Source organism: Pungitius pungitius, chromosome 12 (genome assembly GCF_949316345.1).
Source record: "Pungitius pungitius chromosome 12, fPunPun2.1, whole genome shotgun sequence".
NCBI lineage: Eukaryota > Metazoa > Chordata > Actinopteri > Perciformes > Gasterosteidae > Pungitius > Pungitius pungitius.
In genome coordinates this window covers 1,995,371-2,011,137 of record NC_084911.1, presented here as the reverse complement: position 1 = coordinate 2,011,137, position 15,767 = coordinate 1,995,371, and the positions used below count along the sequence as shown (strand labels likewise).

At 50.2% G+C, this 15,767-nt stretch overlaps 1 protein-coding gene across 1 annotated transcript; it reads left to right on the top strand.

Moving 5' to 3' along the window:
- Positions 1 to 12,095: 12,095 nt before the first annotated feature.
- On the top strand, positions 12,096 to 13,801 carry socs1a (suppressor of cytokine signaling 1a). The gene is made up of 2 exons (XM_037475518.2): positions 12,096 to 12,252; positions 12,896 to 13,801. The coding sequence occupies exon 2, from the start codon at positions 12,953 to 12,955 to the stop codon at positions 13,655 to 13,657; it is 705 nt and encodes a 234-aa protein (XP_037331415.2). The 5' UTR covers positions 12,096 to 12,252; positions 12,896 to 12,952; the 3' UTR covers positions 13,658 to 13,801.
- Positions 13,802 to 15,767: the final 1,966 nt, after the last annotated feature.

Here is a 15,767-nt window from a genome sequence, read left to right as displayed (position 1 = left end):
CCTGCAGGTGCAGGTGCACGCGCACTGCACACACACATACACACACGCGCACGCAGGCTCTGCTCATGTTCATGTCTACAAATAGATCATCTCTAGAGGTGTGAAATCACTCGTTGGTCTCTTCATTAAAGCTTATTGACCCAGATAGCGACGGAGAGGTTTGATCAACAGGTCAATTGCGCAGGTTGCACGGTGCTCCTCTGGTACACAGCCAGGAACACACACACACTCACACACACAACCACACACACAGGATTTTAGGTCAAATCGTTTTAGCCATTCACAAATTAACAGGCCCATCTCTGGAGTTAAATAATGCCCATTTTGGGAATAGTGCACAGAGCAGATAATGATACACGTGACAAATTAGGCCAAACTACGGGAACCTAATTTAACAACCAGAGCAAAGTCCCTGGGGGGGGGGGAGCTGCATGATGGAGCTTGAGGGGGGGGGGGGGGGGTGCTGAGTGCATGGTGCAGTCAGCACAGGTGACTTGGAAGAGGAAGAAATGAAGAATAAAGTGTGCTGAACTGTAGTTGTTTCATTTTGTCTCAGCTCCTCTCAGTTCCTCCTCTCACATCGGGGTCTGCAGCAGCTCCTTCTTACCCCGCCCCCCCCCCCCCCCCCCCTGTACCCACTAACAAGCAGGGCTGGGACTCAAATCGATGTTAGTTTGGAGGGGTCTGTGCAGCCCCCCCCCCACACACACTTTCTTTAGAACTTAGTGATGTAACTCTCAAACACCACACAGCCATTTTGTCTTTATCGCGTCAGTATCCCTCCCCTACTTTTTCTCATTTCAATCATGAATCAATTCAACTCTGACGTGCTCTGACGACCCCCCCATGTGCGTGTCCCTCTGTGTGTGTGTGTGTGTGTGTGTGTCCGTGCGTGCGTGCGCTCTCTCACCAGATGAAGTCGGTGCAGTGGCTGCAGAAGGTGGGCTGCTTGAAGAAGCGCGCGATGAATTTGTGGTCCTTCACCTCGTGCACGTTCTTCTGGCGCAGGGCTCCCTGGCGCGCGAAGCCCCGCATGGGCTCGCTGGGTCCGTCCTCCCCGTCGCTGCCGTTGCCCGCCGCCGCCGGCGCCGCGTCCGAGTCCGCCATTCCACCGGTCGTGGGTCCGCCGCGTCTCCGCTCCACCTGGCGCAAAGGTGTCCGCTCCGGCGCGCGCTGTCAGAGGAGGTGGGGGGGGGGGGGGGGGGGGGAGGAGGAGGAGGGGGGGGGAGGGGGGAGGGACGGGGGTGTGCGTGTGGATGGGGGGGGGGGGAGTAGTTTGTTTTGGGGGTTTTCAGTTGTTGTGGCTGTGGTTGTATCTCGGCTGAGTGGACGAGCTGCGCTCCTCGCTCTGCGCTTCCTCCTTCTCCTCTGAGCGCGCACAGCCGCGACCACAGCGAGGGAGGAGGGGGAGGGCGGAGGGGGGGGGGGGGGGGTGGAGACGCGCCTCTTCCTCACTCACTGTTCATTTGAATGCTACTAAGTATAAAATCTAAACCCTAAATCTAATAAATGATATAGCTTATATAATAAAAAGCATTCTCAAAGCTGTTATATATAATATATAAATATAATATATATTGACTATAATATTAATTATTATAATTATTATATATTATATAATTATATATATATATATATATCCATAGTAATAATAATAATACTAATTATATATAATTATATTTTTTCTGGATAACCCAAGGAGATGAAATATGAACCTTCATATATAACCCTGTCTCACTGTGCAATACATGTTCCTGAGTCCTGCTATAGATCAACACTCAAAGAGCTCCCAGCCCACAGCGATGGGAGGTGATCGAGACCACGTTTATACAAATATATATATATATATATTTGAGTGTTGATTTACAATAACAACATGAACCTTTCAGCTCGCACGACGCCATGTCAGTGAGATGTGAGTTGAGGGAACTGATCCAACGTGACTTCTATAGGAGATTGTGTGAGGGTCCAGTAGTTCCACGTGTCCATTGATCTGTTTTGCGTAGATAAAGTAAAGCAACCAATTATGTTAGTGTGAACAGCACAGAATGTGTGTGTTGCATCATATTATCCAGTATATATATTTACCACCTCTATACGGGTGCTGGTTCCATTTTAAAATCCACTTTAATCCGAAGCGAGTTTACGGCAGTATCTGTGCAAACAGCAGAATAAACATCAGCTGGTACATCAGAAATCTGCAGCCAACAGCAAACACGTCGCATGACGCTCAGTATTTGAAATGGAAGCGCTGGTTCCCAAAAAGAGAAACCTACCGTTTGGGGGGGTGGGGGGGGAGGGGGGGGACCTGCTGCCATCGAGACGCGAGCACAGCTGCTGAGTTCTGACTCATCTTGAGACTTTTGCTCTCAAGAGGATTTCAGAGGATCATCTTCTGGACCAACTTCACGCCCCGCCAAGTCCTCTCGAGATGCATGAACGAGTGACACCGTGGTGCCGTGCGTCCCACCTGTCCCACAACCCCTCCGTCCCACACACACGCACACACACAGTGGTCCTCAGCCACGATGACCTCGATGAGATTGATTTAGCTGCAGCACAGATAACTGTGTGTGTAGCACGGCCTCGTCAATAAAAGGGTTACTGTAGATTTCACCGACCGCAACCAGGCGTCAGGAGGCTGTGAGGGCCTGTGTGTGTGTGTGTGTGTGTGTGTGTGTGTGTGTGTGTGTGCGCACTGTGACACCTTGAACCATCACTTCTCAGTTTGCAGTTGGATCAAACCAGGTTAAAAAAAAAAAGGTTACTTTTGTGAAGATGTTATAGTCAAGGGTCAAAGGTCACTCCATTAATTAGAGAGTATAAGAAACCTAACTCTGTTTGAAGGGTTCTTTAAATAAGAATAAAGTGAGGAGGGTGTTGTTTCATGAGCCAGTTGAAGCCTCCCGTCATGTGATGCACTATGAACATATTGATTGGCTTAATGGCAGCCTGCAGGTCATAGCTCACTTTATTATTGTACTAATTAGCATTGTGTATTCAATCCTTCACAAGCCCCTCCCCCCCACCCCCCCCCCCCATCCCGCCGCCCCCATCTCATAGTCCTCATATTTCTTCTCCGATCGCAATGGTCTTTTTTCTCATCTTTTTCCTGGGGAGGGGGGGGGTTACATAAACCTGTTGTGTCCTCCGTCATCCAGTGACTACAACACAGAACCTGCTCTGACGCACATTCCCTCACACACACACACACACACACACACACACCACAACATTGCTGAATTGAGTTGTGTTGTTTTTTTACCTTCAGTCGAAACATTTCATCTCTGCGTCTGTTTCTAGTCAAAAAGAAAACAGAAATGTACACACACACACACACACACACACACACACACACACACACAATACTACCTACTCCCACACACTCTTTGTGGCAGATACCAGCCGCTCTGTGGAGGGATCGTCCTGCTGTGTTGCACAGCCCACACACACACACACACACACACACACGTGCACACACACACACGTGCACACACACACACACACACACGTGCACACACACACGTGCACACACACACAGGTATACGTGTAGCCAAAAGCAGGAATGCACCAATCCCACACTACAATCACCTCACTTATATAACTTTTGTATGACTCTATTGACACTATCCCCCCCCGCCTCCTTCTCTCTCTCGCTCTCTCGGTGCATGCTGGGAGTGAGTGTGTGTGAGTGTGTGTGAGCGGGTCACTGAGTGAGTCCCTTAGTTGTATATATTGATTTAATGTGGTTTTCCCTTTAGTTGTGGGTTCAGTTGGCATGGTGTCATCCTCCAATGCAGACGACATCGTTGCTTTTATTAAGGGACAGAGGGGTGCAGACCTTTTAACCAGCAGGGCATCGGCAGCCCTTCGCCGTCGCCCCCCCCCCCAGGGCCTGCCGTGTGTGGTGGCCTTTGGGGTCGGAGCCTTAAAAAGCACCTGCCGTCATGGCCTCAGTCCCCCTCTGGTCTTGTGCTGCACACTGTATGTTTGGGTGCATGTTGTGTTGGTGTTAAATATGTTTTCTAACACGAAGCCCCCCCCCCCCCCCCCCCCCACCCTTGGACCTTGTAGACCTGGCCGGCTGGACGGCCACTTCTGAACTTCAGTTTGTGCATCTTACAGGTCGGCTATTTAATGGTAAAAGACGCCCAGTCTTGCTCTCTGTGCTGGTTGTTGAGATTGTTGCTGGTGAGGATTTCTGTGACCTCCAAGAGACATGGGAGCTGCCTACAAGGAAGCAGAAAAAGAAAAATGGCAGCTCCTCTTTCGGGGGGGGGGGGGGTGGGGGAGCCAAAATGTCAACCCGCGAGGGGCAGGAGGCGAGAGCGGTGTGGCTGGTGAACATCAGGCTCCGGCTTTATAAACACAACTGGAGACCTTGCTGTTTTAATAATGTTGTTTGCGCAGCTGTCAACGATGAGTTGGTGTTTGCTCTGGAATTTAATGGCTTATATTGTGTATTTTATAAAGCAAGGCAACCTGCGATATTTAGCACTTGGGCACTTTTTAAATGATAAGTAAATCTCTCTGTGTGTGTGTGTGTGTGTGTGTGTGTGTGTGGCAGCAGCAAGAGACACAGCTCCACTACAGGGACCAGCATTACCTCTTTGGGTGCTGACATGATAATATTTTCCAATGTTTTATCAAAGGAACGTTCCAGTCCACGGCTCGTCTCTGGAGCTCCTGCTGTTCATCAAACCAGGTGCTGCTTGAGGGCAGGAGACACACACACACACACACACAGAGACGCACAAACATGACACACGGGGCGACAGTGTTGAATTAAATACAAACATGTTTTTTAAAAAACATGAAACATTGGCAAAAGTCCCGTGATGAGTCATTGCAGGACTTTTGCTTACACAACAGTGGTCTCCGTGAGGGTGGAATCGATGGCAGGTGTCTCAAGGACGAGCTGCTGGAGGTTCTTTGGGAACGTTTAGGTTCCTCGCCTCGAGAGAGAGAGACGGAGGGAAATGAACATTTAGAAAATTCTACATCTCTCATCCAGCAAAACACACCCACACAGAACCTTATTATGACCCCCCCCCCTCTCTCTCTCTCTCTCTGTGACAAAGCAGTGCACCCTAGTGGCCACATGTAGTCACCTGACTGGAACTTTTTCTACCTTTTACCACCTTTACTCACGTAACCATGTAACGTAAAACCTTACGCAATCTTGTCCCTTGCGTAAGGTTTTTTTTGTTCAGTTTTCAGAATTTTGTCCCAATTTTTATTTAATTTGGTCATCAAGCACTTTTTTGATTTCATTAATATGTGTTAGAAATGCATAGGGTTGTTTGTATTTTAGTTTATGAATTTATTTCATCATTGAAAGCATAAAACAGCATATAAAAATGGTGTATTGTTATTTTGTCACCACTAGAGGGCGCGAGAGCTGCGTACTTGTTGCGTCTGCATTCATGTTTAAGTGCGTTGAAGCATTTTGTCAAGGTGTCTAATATATTTACTTAATTATCAAAATAATTCCACAATTATTCACTGATAACCCTTTAATACGTTAGCTCCGGGAGGCCTGTTCTTTAACATTTTCATTCAAACCGGGAGTGCTCTTTCATGGGATACTTCTCAAAGGAGCTCCACCCAATCTGCTGGCAACGAGCCTCCTGTTTCAAAGGAACAGTGAATATTAAATACAACGGTTACACGTTTCAATTTCCTCCACCCAGACTCACCTTGTGTGACTGGTGGGAGGTGCCGCTCCCACTGGGTAGGTGAACTTTTGTGTGTGTGCAATAATAACAAGCATAATGCCCTTTGAAAGGCCAGATTCAACAGCTGACACCTTCGGCTTCAATGAGAACAAAAAACGATTGGACGGTGTTAATCATTTTCATCAGAAATGCTTTAATCATTTATTTAATCATTTGTTTTGTTAAAGGTCATTTCCATTGCCTTTTTTTTCTACTTTATGAAACTGAATGACACCTGGTTCCCACGTGCCGGACCATTTCTGGGCCCTAACCGGTAACTTAATCCGCTCGTTGCCTGGCAACTGGGATCCCCTCGCTCATATTCCACTTCCTCCTTTTGAACAGATTCAACGTTGCTTTAAAGTTTAAGTTAGTGACCCAGGCTAAAAAAATATTCTCATGTTTCTCTCAGCAAGAAACAAACATTTCCTGCCGTTCTTTTTTCTTTCTTCCATCTTTCAGCAAATTCATCCGAGGGGGGAAAACCCCGGGCGTCCCCTCACTACACCAACGCAGCTGGACAGAGTCCAGCCGCTAACATCTGTGCCGAGACGGGGGCGTGTAGATGTCCGTCGACCACTTGAACCGGCTTTGCAAAAACAAAGTACAAAGTTCAATATCTTTATTTATTCATTTTTGGTCGTTGGCAGCTTGCCTCCATCCTCCTCAGAGACGAGCACATCCATCCATTCTCCTCCAGCTTAACCTCCTGCAACCCCTGGGTTCGTGACCCCCGGGGGTCGGGTCCGGGTCCCAGTGCCTTATCGCCCCCCTCGCCCCTCCTCCTCCTCCACCTCCTCCTCCTCTCGCTTGATAGGCCTTTGAGTCACTGTCAACGTTTCCAAGTCAGAGCGTTAATTACTGTAAATGGCTTTCATAGATCCTCTTCTTCTGAAATGCTTAAATATCATAGAGAAGTCCCACTTCCCTCTTTCAGTGGCTTCACACACACACACACACACACACAGACACACAGACACACGCGGGCACGGACGCACGCACGCTCACACACGGCGTCGGCATCAAGCACTTGACCACCGGCAGACCGCGTTTTCATCACTTTCACAGAAACACGTCCACCTGCGACGCTGCGAGCGACCTGAAAACCTGCCGGCGCGCGCGTGTGCGTGTGAGAGGTCATGGTGTAGGTGCACCACTGCGCGCACCCTCCCTCGTGCGCTCCTCTGGGTTGTGGTGGCATCACATCAAGGGCCTCCGAGTTGAAAGAAGATCACGTGACTTCATAAAACTGAGTCAATGTTTAAAAAAAAAAAAAAAAAAGGGGGTCGACCACAGAGCTGCAGTGTGTGGGTGTCGGTGGGTGCAGTGTGTTTCAAGTGTGGGTTTGTGTGTGTGTGTGTGTGTGTGTGTCCCTATCAATAGGTAGGTTTATGACTGAGAGAGCGTTTAGTGGAAAGATCAGATTGACGATTGTTGTGTACGGTAATGTGCGCGTGTTCCTGTAAACTGTTGGTTCTGAGGCTCCAGAGGAGGGGCGGAGCCCAGATGTGGTCGCCGTAGAGCGCAAAACATCACCGCGAGAGATAACGCGTCCAAAGGTCAGCATGTGGATGAGGTTGTTTCCACGAATTCACATTATCTGTGCAGAGAATTATATTGTTGCTGTTTACCAGAATACTGATTTTTTTTTTTAAACAAACAAACAAACAAACAATGCATTGTGGTTTTTCATTTTTTGCGTCACATGGTTTCCATCGGAGGTTCATCTGGGGGCAGGAGAGTTGGCCCCAGTAGACGCACAAGTCATCTTGAGAACAAACGCTTCTTCTCAAACGAATGAAGGCCCCTCTGGTGCCCCCCTCCCCCTCCCTCCCTCCCTCCCTCCCTCCTTCCCCTCCAGCCCGCCGCAGCCAGCGCACAATCCAGCTGAAATCACACGGCCTCCTACTCGCAGCTCGCTCGCAGGCCGCAGGACGGCTTCGTGTTTCTACCTGAAAGAACTAAACAATGGTCTCTCTCCCTCTCTCTCTCCCTCCCTCTCGCCCGCAGTAAATTACAGACGGAACCCTCCCAGGTTGAGTCATCTAAGAAGATTGCATGCTCGGGACCTTGTGTGTGTGTGTGTGTGTGTGTGTGTGTGGAACCGTGAGTGTGCGCGGTGTGGGGCCCGTGACCCCCGACGGGCCTCGGCCTCTTTGTCCATCCGCCTCACGTGTTGTTACCCCATTAATTGTGGTGATTGGCGTTGACACGGCGGGGTGCGGCGCCCAGCGCGGCAATCAGCAGCTCCTTCCTACGAGCCTCCTCTTAAGTGCTTCCTCTAAACGGCGGTTCCATGGAAACCTTTCCAAGAACGCTGACGTTCAGCCTTCTCGTCGCGGCTCTTTCACACTTCTCACTAAACGCCCTCTGTGTCGATTCCGTTTTTTCCGTGGAAGTCTTTTTTTTTTCGAGCGGAGTCCTCGGAGAAGCCCTCAGTCGGATCGGTTCATTCTGCATCCGCGCCACAGCGGGGGAGGGGGGGGGGTGGAGCCCGGGCCACATCACCCGTTGCCATGGCGCCGACGAGAAGCAACGCTTTCATTTTGAGGTTCTCAGAAATGGTCCATTTCTAATCGCAGCGTGTCCACCCGATAAAAGAAAAGCTATTTATAGTTCATGCACAAGCCGGGACACACACACACACGTGCACACACACGTGCAGACACACATGCACACACACGGCAGGCACGGGTATACAATTACACAACAATAAAAGCGGCAATAAAATCCTTGTGTGTGTGTGTGTTTGTGTGTGTGTGTGTAGAAGCAACAGCTTCATCAGCTGCTTCCATAGAAGCCTGACAGCCTGTCTGGAGAGCGTTAAACTCAGAGGGTTTCAGTTTCGATCTGATCCACCCCCCCCCCCCCCCTCCAACCCCGGATCCGATGTCCTTTGCGTCAGCAGAGGGGAGGGGGGGGTCGCGCTAGTTTGGGGCCTCAGACCGGCTCAAACGGCGTGAAGGATTGACCTCTGAAACAGGGCCCACGTCACACATGGCGGCGGTACTGGGAGAAGGAGGGAGGGAGGGGGGGGGGAGGGGGGCTGAGGGCTGCTCGAGGAAACTCGAACACACAAACACACCTCAGCAGACGGTTGTTGCGGCAACAACTTGGTGGCCCGGTTAGCGGCAGTGGGCCCGGCGCCACTAAACGTGACTCAGACTGGTCCACGGAGGTCATCTCACGCTTTCGTGAACAGCGCGACTGCCGAGGGTTGCGTCACTATTCATTCTTCACATTGTTCACGTGCGCAGTCATCCCAGTCAGCCTGAGGTGTAGTTTACTGAGATCGTGCTACTTTCCAGGTTACAACCTCACTCTGAAAATGGGTGAAAAAATTCTTTTTTGTCAGAGAAACAAAGTCAACGGGGCGAGAAACTCCACAGATGTTTGTGAGATGAGAAGATTCATCTAAAGCGACACACCGTCACTTTATAACGGAGACAAGAGGGACGTCTCTCAGCTTGACATTTCCCCTCCTTTCTCATGAGTTCAGATCTTAAGCCCAGAGTGGTTCACTATTTAGAAAACATAATATTTATATAAGCAAAGTGCTCCAAACATGGAGACCAATCGACATTCTTGTATTAACTATTCAGCCAACAGACGACCATTCAGCCTGGGAAGGAACCAGGAAAGGAACCAGGAAAGGAACCAGGAAGGGGAAAGTCTTCTGCTCATTATTGGGAAAAAAAAAATCAATTCCTTGAATTTGAAGCTTTGTTCCTGCGAGACTGGTTTCTCAAGTGCATCTGCTCATGTGCTCACTGCAGCTGGATCACTTGGTCGGGGAGACGTTGTGCTTTTGTGAGACCAAATGACAGATGGAGAATTATTTTAAGAGGAAACGAGCCAGTTTACGTGAAACGGGAAACGGCTGCAGCGCTTCTTGTTTACAAACTTCAAGGAAAACTTCCTGCTTTCACAATTAGCAGAATCCGTCCCCTAATCATGTCACTGCGATTTTACGATGGCGCAACAGATAGGAGTTTATTTCTCTGTGCTTCCCTGCGAATGAGAAAGTAAACGTTTGGAGAACCTCCCTTACAATAATCAGGAAGGCTTCAGTGAAACGCAGCTTCTCGTTTCCCTGCAGCTCTGCTTCCACTTTCATCCCTTCGACCCGACGGGAACGACTGGAACCTCCTCGGAGCCACACAACACCCCCCCCCCGAGGTCTAATCATTGACTATTTTAGGTTCTTTTTCACAAAAGATTACAGAGAAAATTAAATCAGAGAAAACACGTAAAAACACACAATCTCCCAGAACACCAGAAGACGTAATCATTCAAAGTAAATGTTACAAAATGAAACCGTAGAACACGCACACATTAAGCCAGCAATAAAAGGGCTTCTTGTGAGTCGGCTGTTGGTTTAGTGCACCAGGAGCTGCTCCCATAACATTTAAGTGTGTTTCCTGTAAGTGCCTTTCATGCCCAACGTACAGTTAACAATTCTCACCTGTAAACCTTTATCACTGGTTGCAAATGAAAGTAAAGCTAAATGAAAGTGGAGACACACATACACACACACACACACACCTGTTCATTATTCAATGTAGAAAACGTTTTGCACGCTGAAGAATGAATGTATGATAACGTAAAACAGAATTTTTTTCTCAGCAGATCGCAGGAACCCAAACATCGTGTTCCTTGGCGTTGCAGTGCGGCCTTTACAGCACGACGCGGTGCAACACGAGGCCCCCTGCAGGGCCACGAGCATCGCATCCCCCCCCCCCCCCCCCCCCGCATCGGTCATCCAAGGGGCCCCCGGGGGTCACAAAGAGCTTTAATACATCTACGAGGCTACAGCAACAGATTAAAATGGTCCCAGATTAACTTAGTAGTGTGTATTTTCTATTGAACACACACACACACACACAGACACACACAGTGTCATCATGGCTCCGTGATTAGACGCATATGTTTCAGTCTCTTACTTCTCTCCCTGTTTCATAGAAATGAAACTCACCAGGTACGCGCACGCTTGCAAACACACACACACACACAGTGCAAAATGACAAACACGCAACACATGTGCACACGCTAAACATAGTGCAGTATGACACAACCATTTAGAATATGTCTTTAATGCACAAAATGCATCGAAGACAGACATGCAGAGTGTGTGTGTTACAGATTAGGAGCGGCCTCTCTCTCTCTCTCTCTCTCTCTCTCTCTCTCTCTCGCTTTACTCGAATCGAATCTCACTGTCCTCATCTGTGTTCTGCACGCAGACACTTTGCATCGCTCACGTATTGTTCAACGCGCTTGTTCCCAGAAAGATTTGTTTAGATTTGACTACAGGTTTCTGCAATTGTTCTCAAAGTCCCGGCAGGACACACACACACACACGTCCGCATTAAACATGTGGTTTGCAGGGACCGTGCGGTGCCCACATTCCTTCTGTCCACCTGGAGACGGACTCGTTGTAAACCCTCCCCTGGTGGTGCTCGGCTGATCTCAGTGCCGCCGGGAGGCCGTGGTCAGCGCCGTCAGCTACACCCGGCGGAACCAGGAGGGCTGACCCCGGGGGGGGGGGGGGCGCTGGTGGTCCAGCTGGTGCCGGTCCGAGCACAAAGCCGTCTCTGTGTCTTTAAGAGACGCCCGGCAGTCTTTCCTTAACTTTCAGTTTGTCTCACTCGCTCTTTTGTAACATGAGTTTGCTTCATCCAGCACACGAAAACAAGTTTGTATGTACTTGAGCTGTGTGTGTGTAAAAAGATCTTCATGACGAGGGGATGCAGCATGTGACCTTTCGACGGGCAGGTACTGCGTGCTTGGAGGGACCTTAGAAGGCCTCACTGCCCAGGGTGGATGAGACGAACGCTGCTCAGCAGCTGCTTTATTAATACGACACAATAAAAGAAAGGGGGGACTCTAAAGTGACACTTTTCTTTGGAAGAGCCCGCCGGTAACAGCAAATGAAGAAGCGACCCGCACGCCATGATTCGGTTTCCCTCGAGGCCCGAGTCATCTGATTTCCATCTCGACCGAGGGATCACAATGTTCCCTTTTCAGCGACATGAAGTCACACGCGGGCAGTGCTGACGTCATCGTCGCGACGGGCCTTGATTTGCTGGAAAGAAGCACCCGATGTTCACCTACACATGCGTGCATATATGTACTGGTTGTTCCAGTGGGGCCCCGTTCTTGTTCATGTCCTGTTTTAGGTGATCATCTCCCTCACTTCGAGGCTTCTGTGGTCCGCAAACGAGGGGACGGCGCAGCGATCCGAACCGAGATCAGTTTCACTTTCGCTTCCAGGGAAACCAGCTGACGGGGAGGCGTGGCCACCCGCTAGCAGGAGGGAGGGGGGGGGCGGGGCCAATGGCGGAGTATAAAATCCGCAGCGTTCGTACCGGCAGGACACACAACGCACACAAAACACACACACACAAGCTCAGCAAGTCCCCGAGGCACACGCGTCCCGCACCTCACGCACGCGCACCACGCACGCGCTCGGAGTACAAACGGAGATCGGGTGTGAGCTTCGGACCGTTGAGCGCGCGCTGCAGTCAGAAACGAAACGGTAAGTCTCGAGCGGTTCGTCCTCTGGTCATTCGGGAGGTGGAAACATAAATGGTCGAAGTAGGGGAAAAAAATAAAAAATCTTCATGGGGGAATGTGCAGCAAATGAAATAGAGAAACAGTTATATATTTAAAAAAAACTTAATTAAAATCTTTTCCTTGACTGAAAAGAAAAGTTAATAACCGCCGGTTGTTTTTGACTGGTAGCTTTTAGGTCACTGACATGGATCTAACACAAAGGTGAATAACACACAGGATAGTTGAACAAACAGCCTGCTGCTGTGTAGTTATATATTCGCTGAGGAGGCCCCTGCAGAACCTCATCTGGGTCCAGACTTGCAGCGCTTTACGGCTCACCACAAGCCACCCGTCACAACACCGCACTTCAGTCATTTTGAGTCAAAGTGACGTCTTTATAAAGTGTGTGTGTGTGTGTGTGTGTGTTCACCGTGATCTCAGTGCAGCTGACTGTATTTTGGGCTGACCGCAGACTCGTCATATTGAACTAACCAGCACTCCATGGAAACTTTCTAACCTCCCACGTTGACTCTTTCCTCTCAGAGGAGAGTTGTGCGTCCGCGTTGTGTACACTGAACTGGAGCTTATGAACGGATGCTAAACGTGTTCCTTCTCGTCTCTCCCAGGATGTCAGCGTGGTGGTCAGAGATGGGAGAGGGTCTGGGGCCGCTCTCCCCTGTAGGATGGTAGCCGACAGCACTGTGGAAGGCCATGACAAGAACTTGTCGTTGTCATCATCATCCTCCTCCTCCTCTGCCTCCTCCTCCTCGTCATCATCGTTGTCCCCGTCCTCCCTGCTGTCCGGGGAGCCCGCTCTCAGCCCTCGCCCCAAGGAGTCGGAGGACCTTCAGCAGCAGGCCGCTGCCGACCCGAGCCGGAGGTCGGCGTTCGTCCCCTCGGTGCATCTGACCCACTTCCCCACCTTCTCCTGCAAGGAGGACTGCAAGATCATCACGGAGACGGCGTCCAAGCTCGAGCGCAGCGCCTTCTACTGGGGCCCCCTGGGAGTGGAGGAGGCCCACCGCATGCTGCGGGACGCCCCGCTGGGCAGCTTCCTCATCCGCGACAGCCGGCAGAAGGACGTCTTCTTCACGCTGTCCTACCACGGCAAGAGCGGGCCGGTCAGCGTGCGCATCGACTACAAGCGGCAGAGGTTCTCGCTGGCGGGCAACGAGCGCTCCTTCCCGACGCTCTTCGCCCTTTTGGAGTACTACGCCTCCTCTCCCAAGAAGAGCCTGAGGTTCCCGTACAGGAAATGGAAGCCGACGCTGCAGGAGCTGTGCAGGAAGCGCATCATGGAGCTGTGCGGCGGCGGCAGCCAGGTGGCGACGCTGCCGCTCACCCACGTGGTCCAAGACTTTCTTTTGGAGTTCCCTTTCAAACTATGACCCATTTCACAGTTTGGATTGCAATATTTTTCATTTCAAGGACGCATTTTTCACCGGGAAAACGGGATGGGCGTTCGCCGGGGGTTGAGACGGCGTCGCCGTGTTTACACCTTGAAGCGTCTTCCTGCCTGGCGGCCGAAAGCTGCAAACTGAGGCACAAAAGACGTTCGCGGGCGGCGTTCAGCTGGGCACGTCGTGAGACTTGGTCGAACGTTACCTCCAGAGACTCCACCTGCACAAGAACGGAGCGCCTTCGGGTCTCGAGGCCGCAGGAGAATTTGGAAAAAGCTGCACTAAGAGAAATCTACACGGGCCCCGCCGACGCCGTGATGGCGTCGGAGCCGCCGTCGCCGTCGTCCACGGCGACCGCTCCCCGGGGGAAACATTTTGCGGGGACATTTAAAAGTGAATTGTGGAAGGACGTCGCAAGCTTCTACCGAGTGGACTTGTTGGAGGCGGGCGAAGCCACCGAGCTGTGGAACCGGCAGGGTTGACCTTTTGTAGCAGACCTTTAATACTCTAATGTTTACATGTCACACATGAATGTTGATTAAATGGAATTGTACTGTATGTAGAGGCCCAACTCCTCTTACTCCTACTGTCTGCCAGGCAGATATCGTGTGTGTCTTGAATGATTCACATATACAAGAACAGATTTAATATTGTTTTAAATAAAACTTATTTAAACTTAACCCTGCTGGGCTATGAGTTACTTCTTGCATTTCTCTTTGGGGGTGGAAGGGGGTGGGCGTCAATGGGGCTGCCGAGAGAGATAGAGAGGGCGGGACAAACACACCCCGTGAATCCGGCAGACAATAGGCCAGACAGACAGGAAGTGCGACACGTTGTCGTACAGTATCGTCACCACAGTGATTCATCCGTGTAGGCTTCAGTGACAGGTGGGGCGGGGCTACACGGGCTGTTGCCCTTAGAAACACACACATTTACCAGAAACAGTGGCAGAGGTGACACATAACGAGTGTGTGTTTGCTTTTAATCTAATGGGGACCAGGGACACATAAAACTTTCCTCAGGAGGAAGTGGGAAATTCTTTTTGGGGTTAGTGGTTTTGACTGATGTGTTAGATCGAGGTCAGGGTTCGAGTTACAGTTCTTTTTTTTTCCAGTTTCAGTAATACGGCACTTGATACTGTACACCAAGGCAGCAAAGAAGAGACTTTGTTGAAAGGGAGATGACTGCCCTTTAAACCAGAGGTATCAAACCACCAGGCCGCAGACCCGCACACCGGTCCGGGGGCCATCTGGTAACCGGGCCCCCGCCACAGAAAGAATGAATACATTTTATTTATGTCGTTTTACTTTTTTCTGAAAAAATGGTTTTATTTATAAATAAAACCCTCTTCTGGTTATTTTGTCGTGTTCATCCCCCACACCTCCAAGACCGGTCGGCAAAATATTGTCCAAACATTGTTGCCAACTTCCGTGAGGCAAAAAAACGGGTTGGGGAACGCCGCTTTAAGCAAAGGGCTGAAAAGCCACCGTTCTCTGAGGGGTGCGGCGACACGTGTCCGGGTGTGAGGACCTGGTGCGACCCTTTTGTTTGACTTCCCATGCCACTTTTCCCTTGGAGCGAAGCCTAATCTGTTCTTTACAAACTAAGCTTCTGTCAGAGGGGTGTGATGGGTGTTTGAACACAAACCCTAAACCACACCTTTTTCACATTCTTACAGGCAAGATGTTGTTGCGTTGCCGCAGAAACTGACGACACTTTCCTCTCGTCTCAACCACAAGTTGAAGAGTTCAACTGCATTCAAGGTGACATGGATTGCACCATCTCGTTTGAATTATGGAGCATCCAGCTCGCGGATGTTTCTCTCCTCAAACATCTTCCATGAAATTTATTTTTTTCCGCCATTTCCGGTCTGCTTGTCTTATTCTCGCCGGTCGCCAACCCAAGAAGTGCACCCTCTGCGTAGCTCTCTCCGCTATTGAGCCGAGCCACGGCTATCAAGCTAACAGTGCTTTCAGGTTAGAAGCGATATCAGGCTAACAGCGATATCAAGCTAACAGCGCTTTCAGGCTAAAAGCGCTATCAAGCTAACAGCGCTTTCAGGCTAAAAGCGCTATAAAGGTAACTGTGCTTTCAGGCT

Bases quoted from the DNA above. Each gene is read 5' to 3' on its own strand.
- socs1a (XM_037475518.2), top strand. From the start codon at position 12,953: ATGGTAGCCGACAGCACTGTGGAAGGCCATGACAAGAACTTGTCGTTG.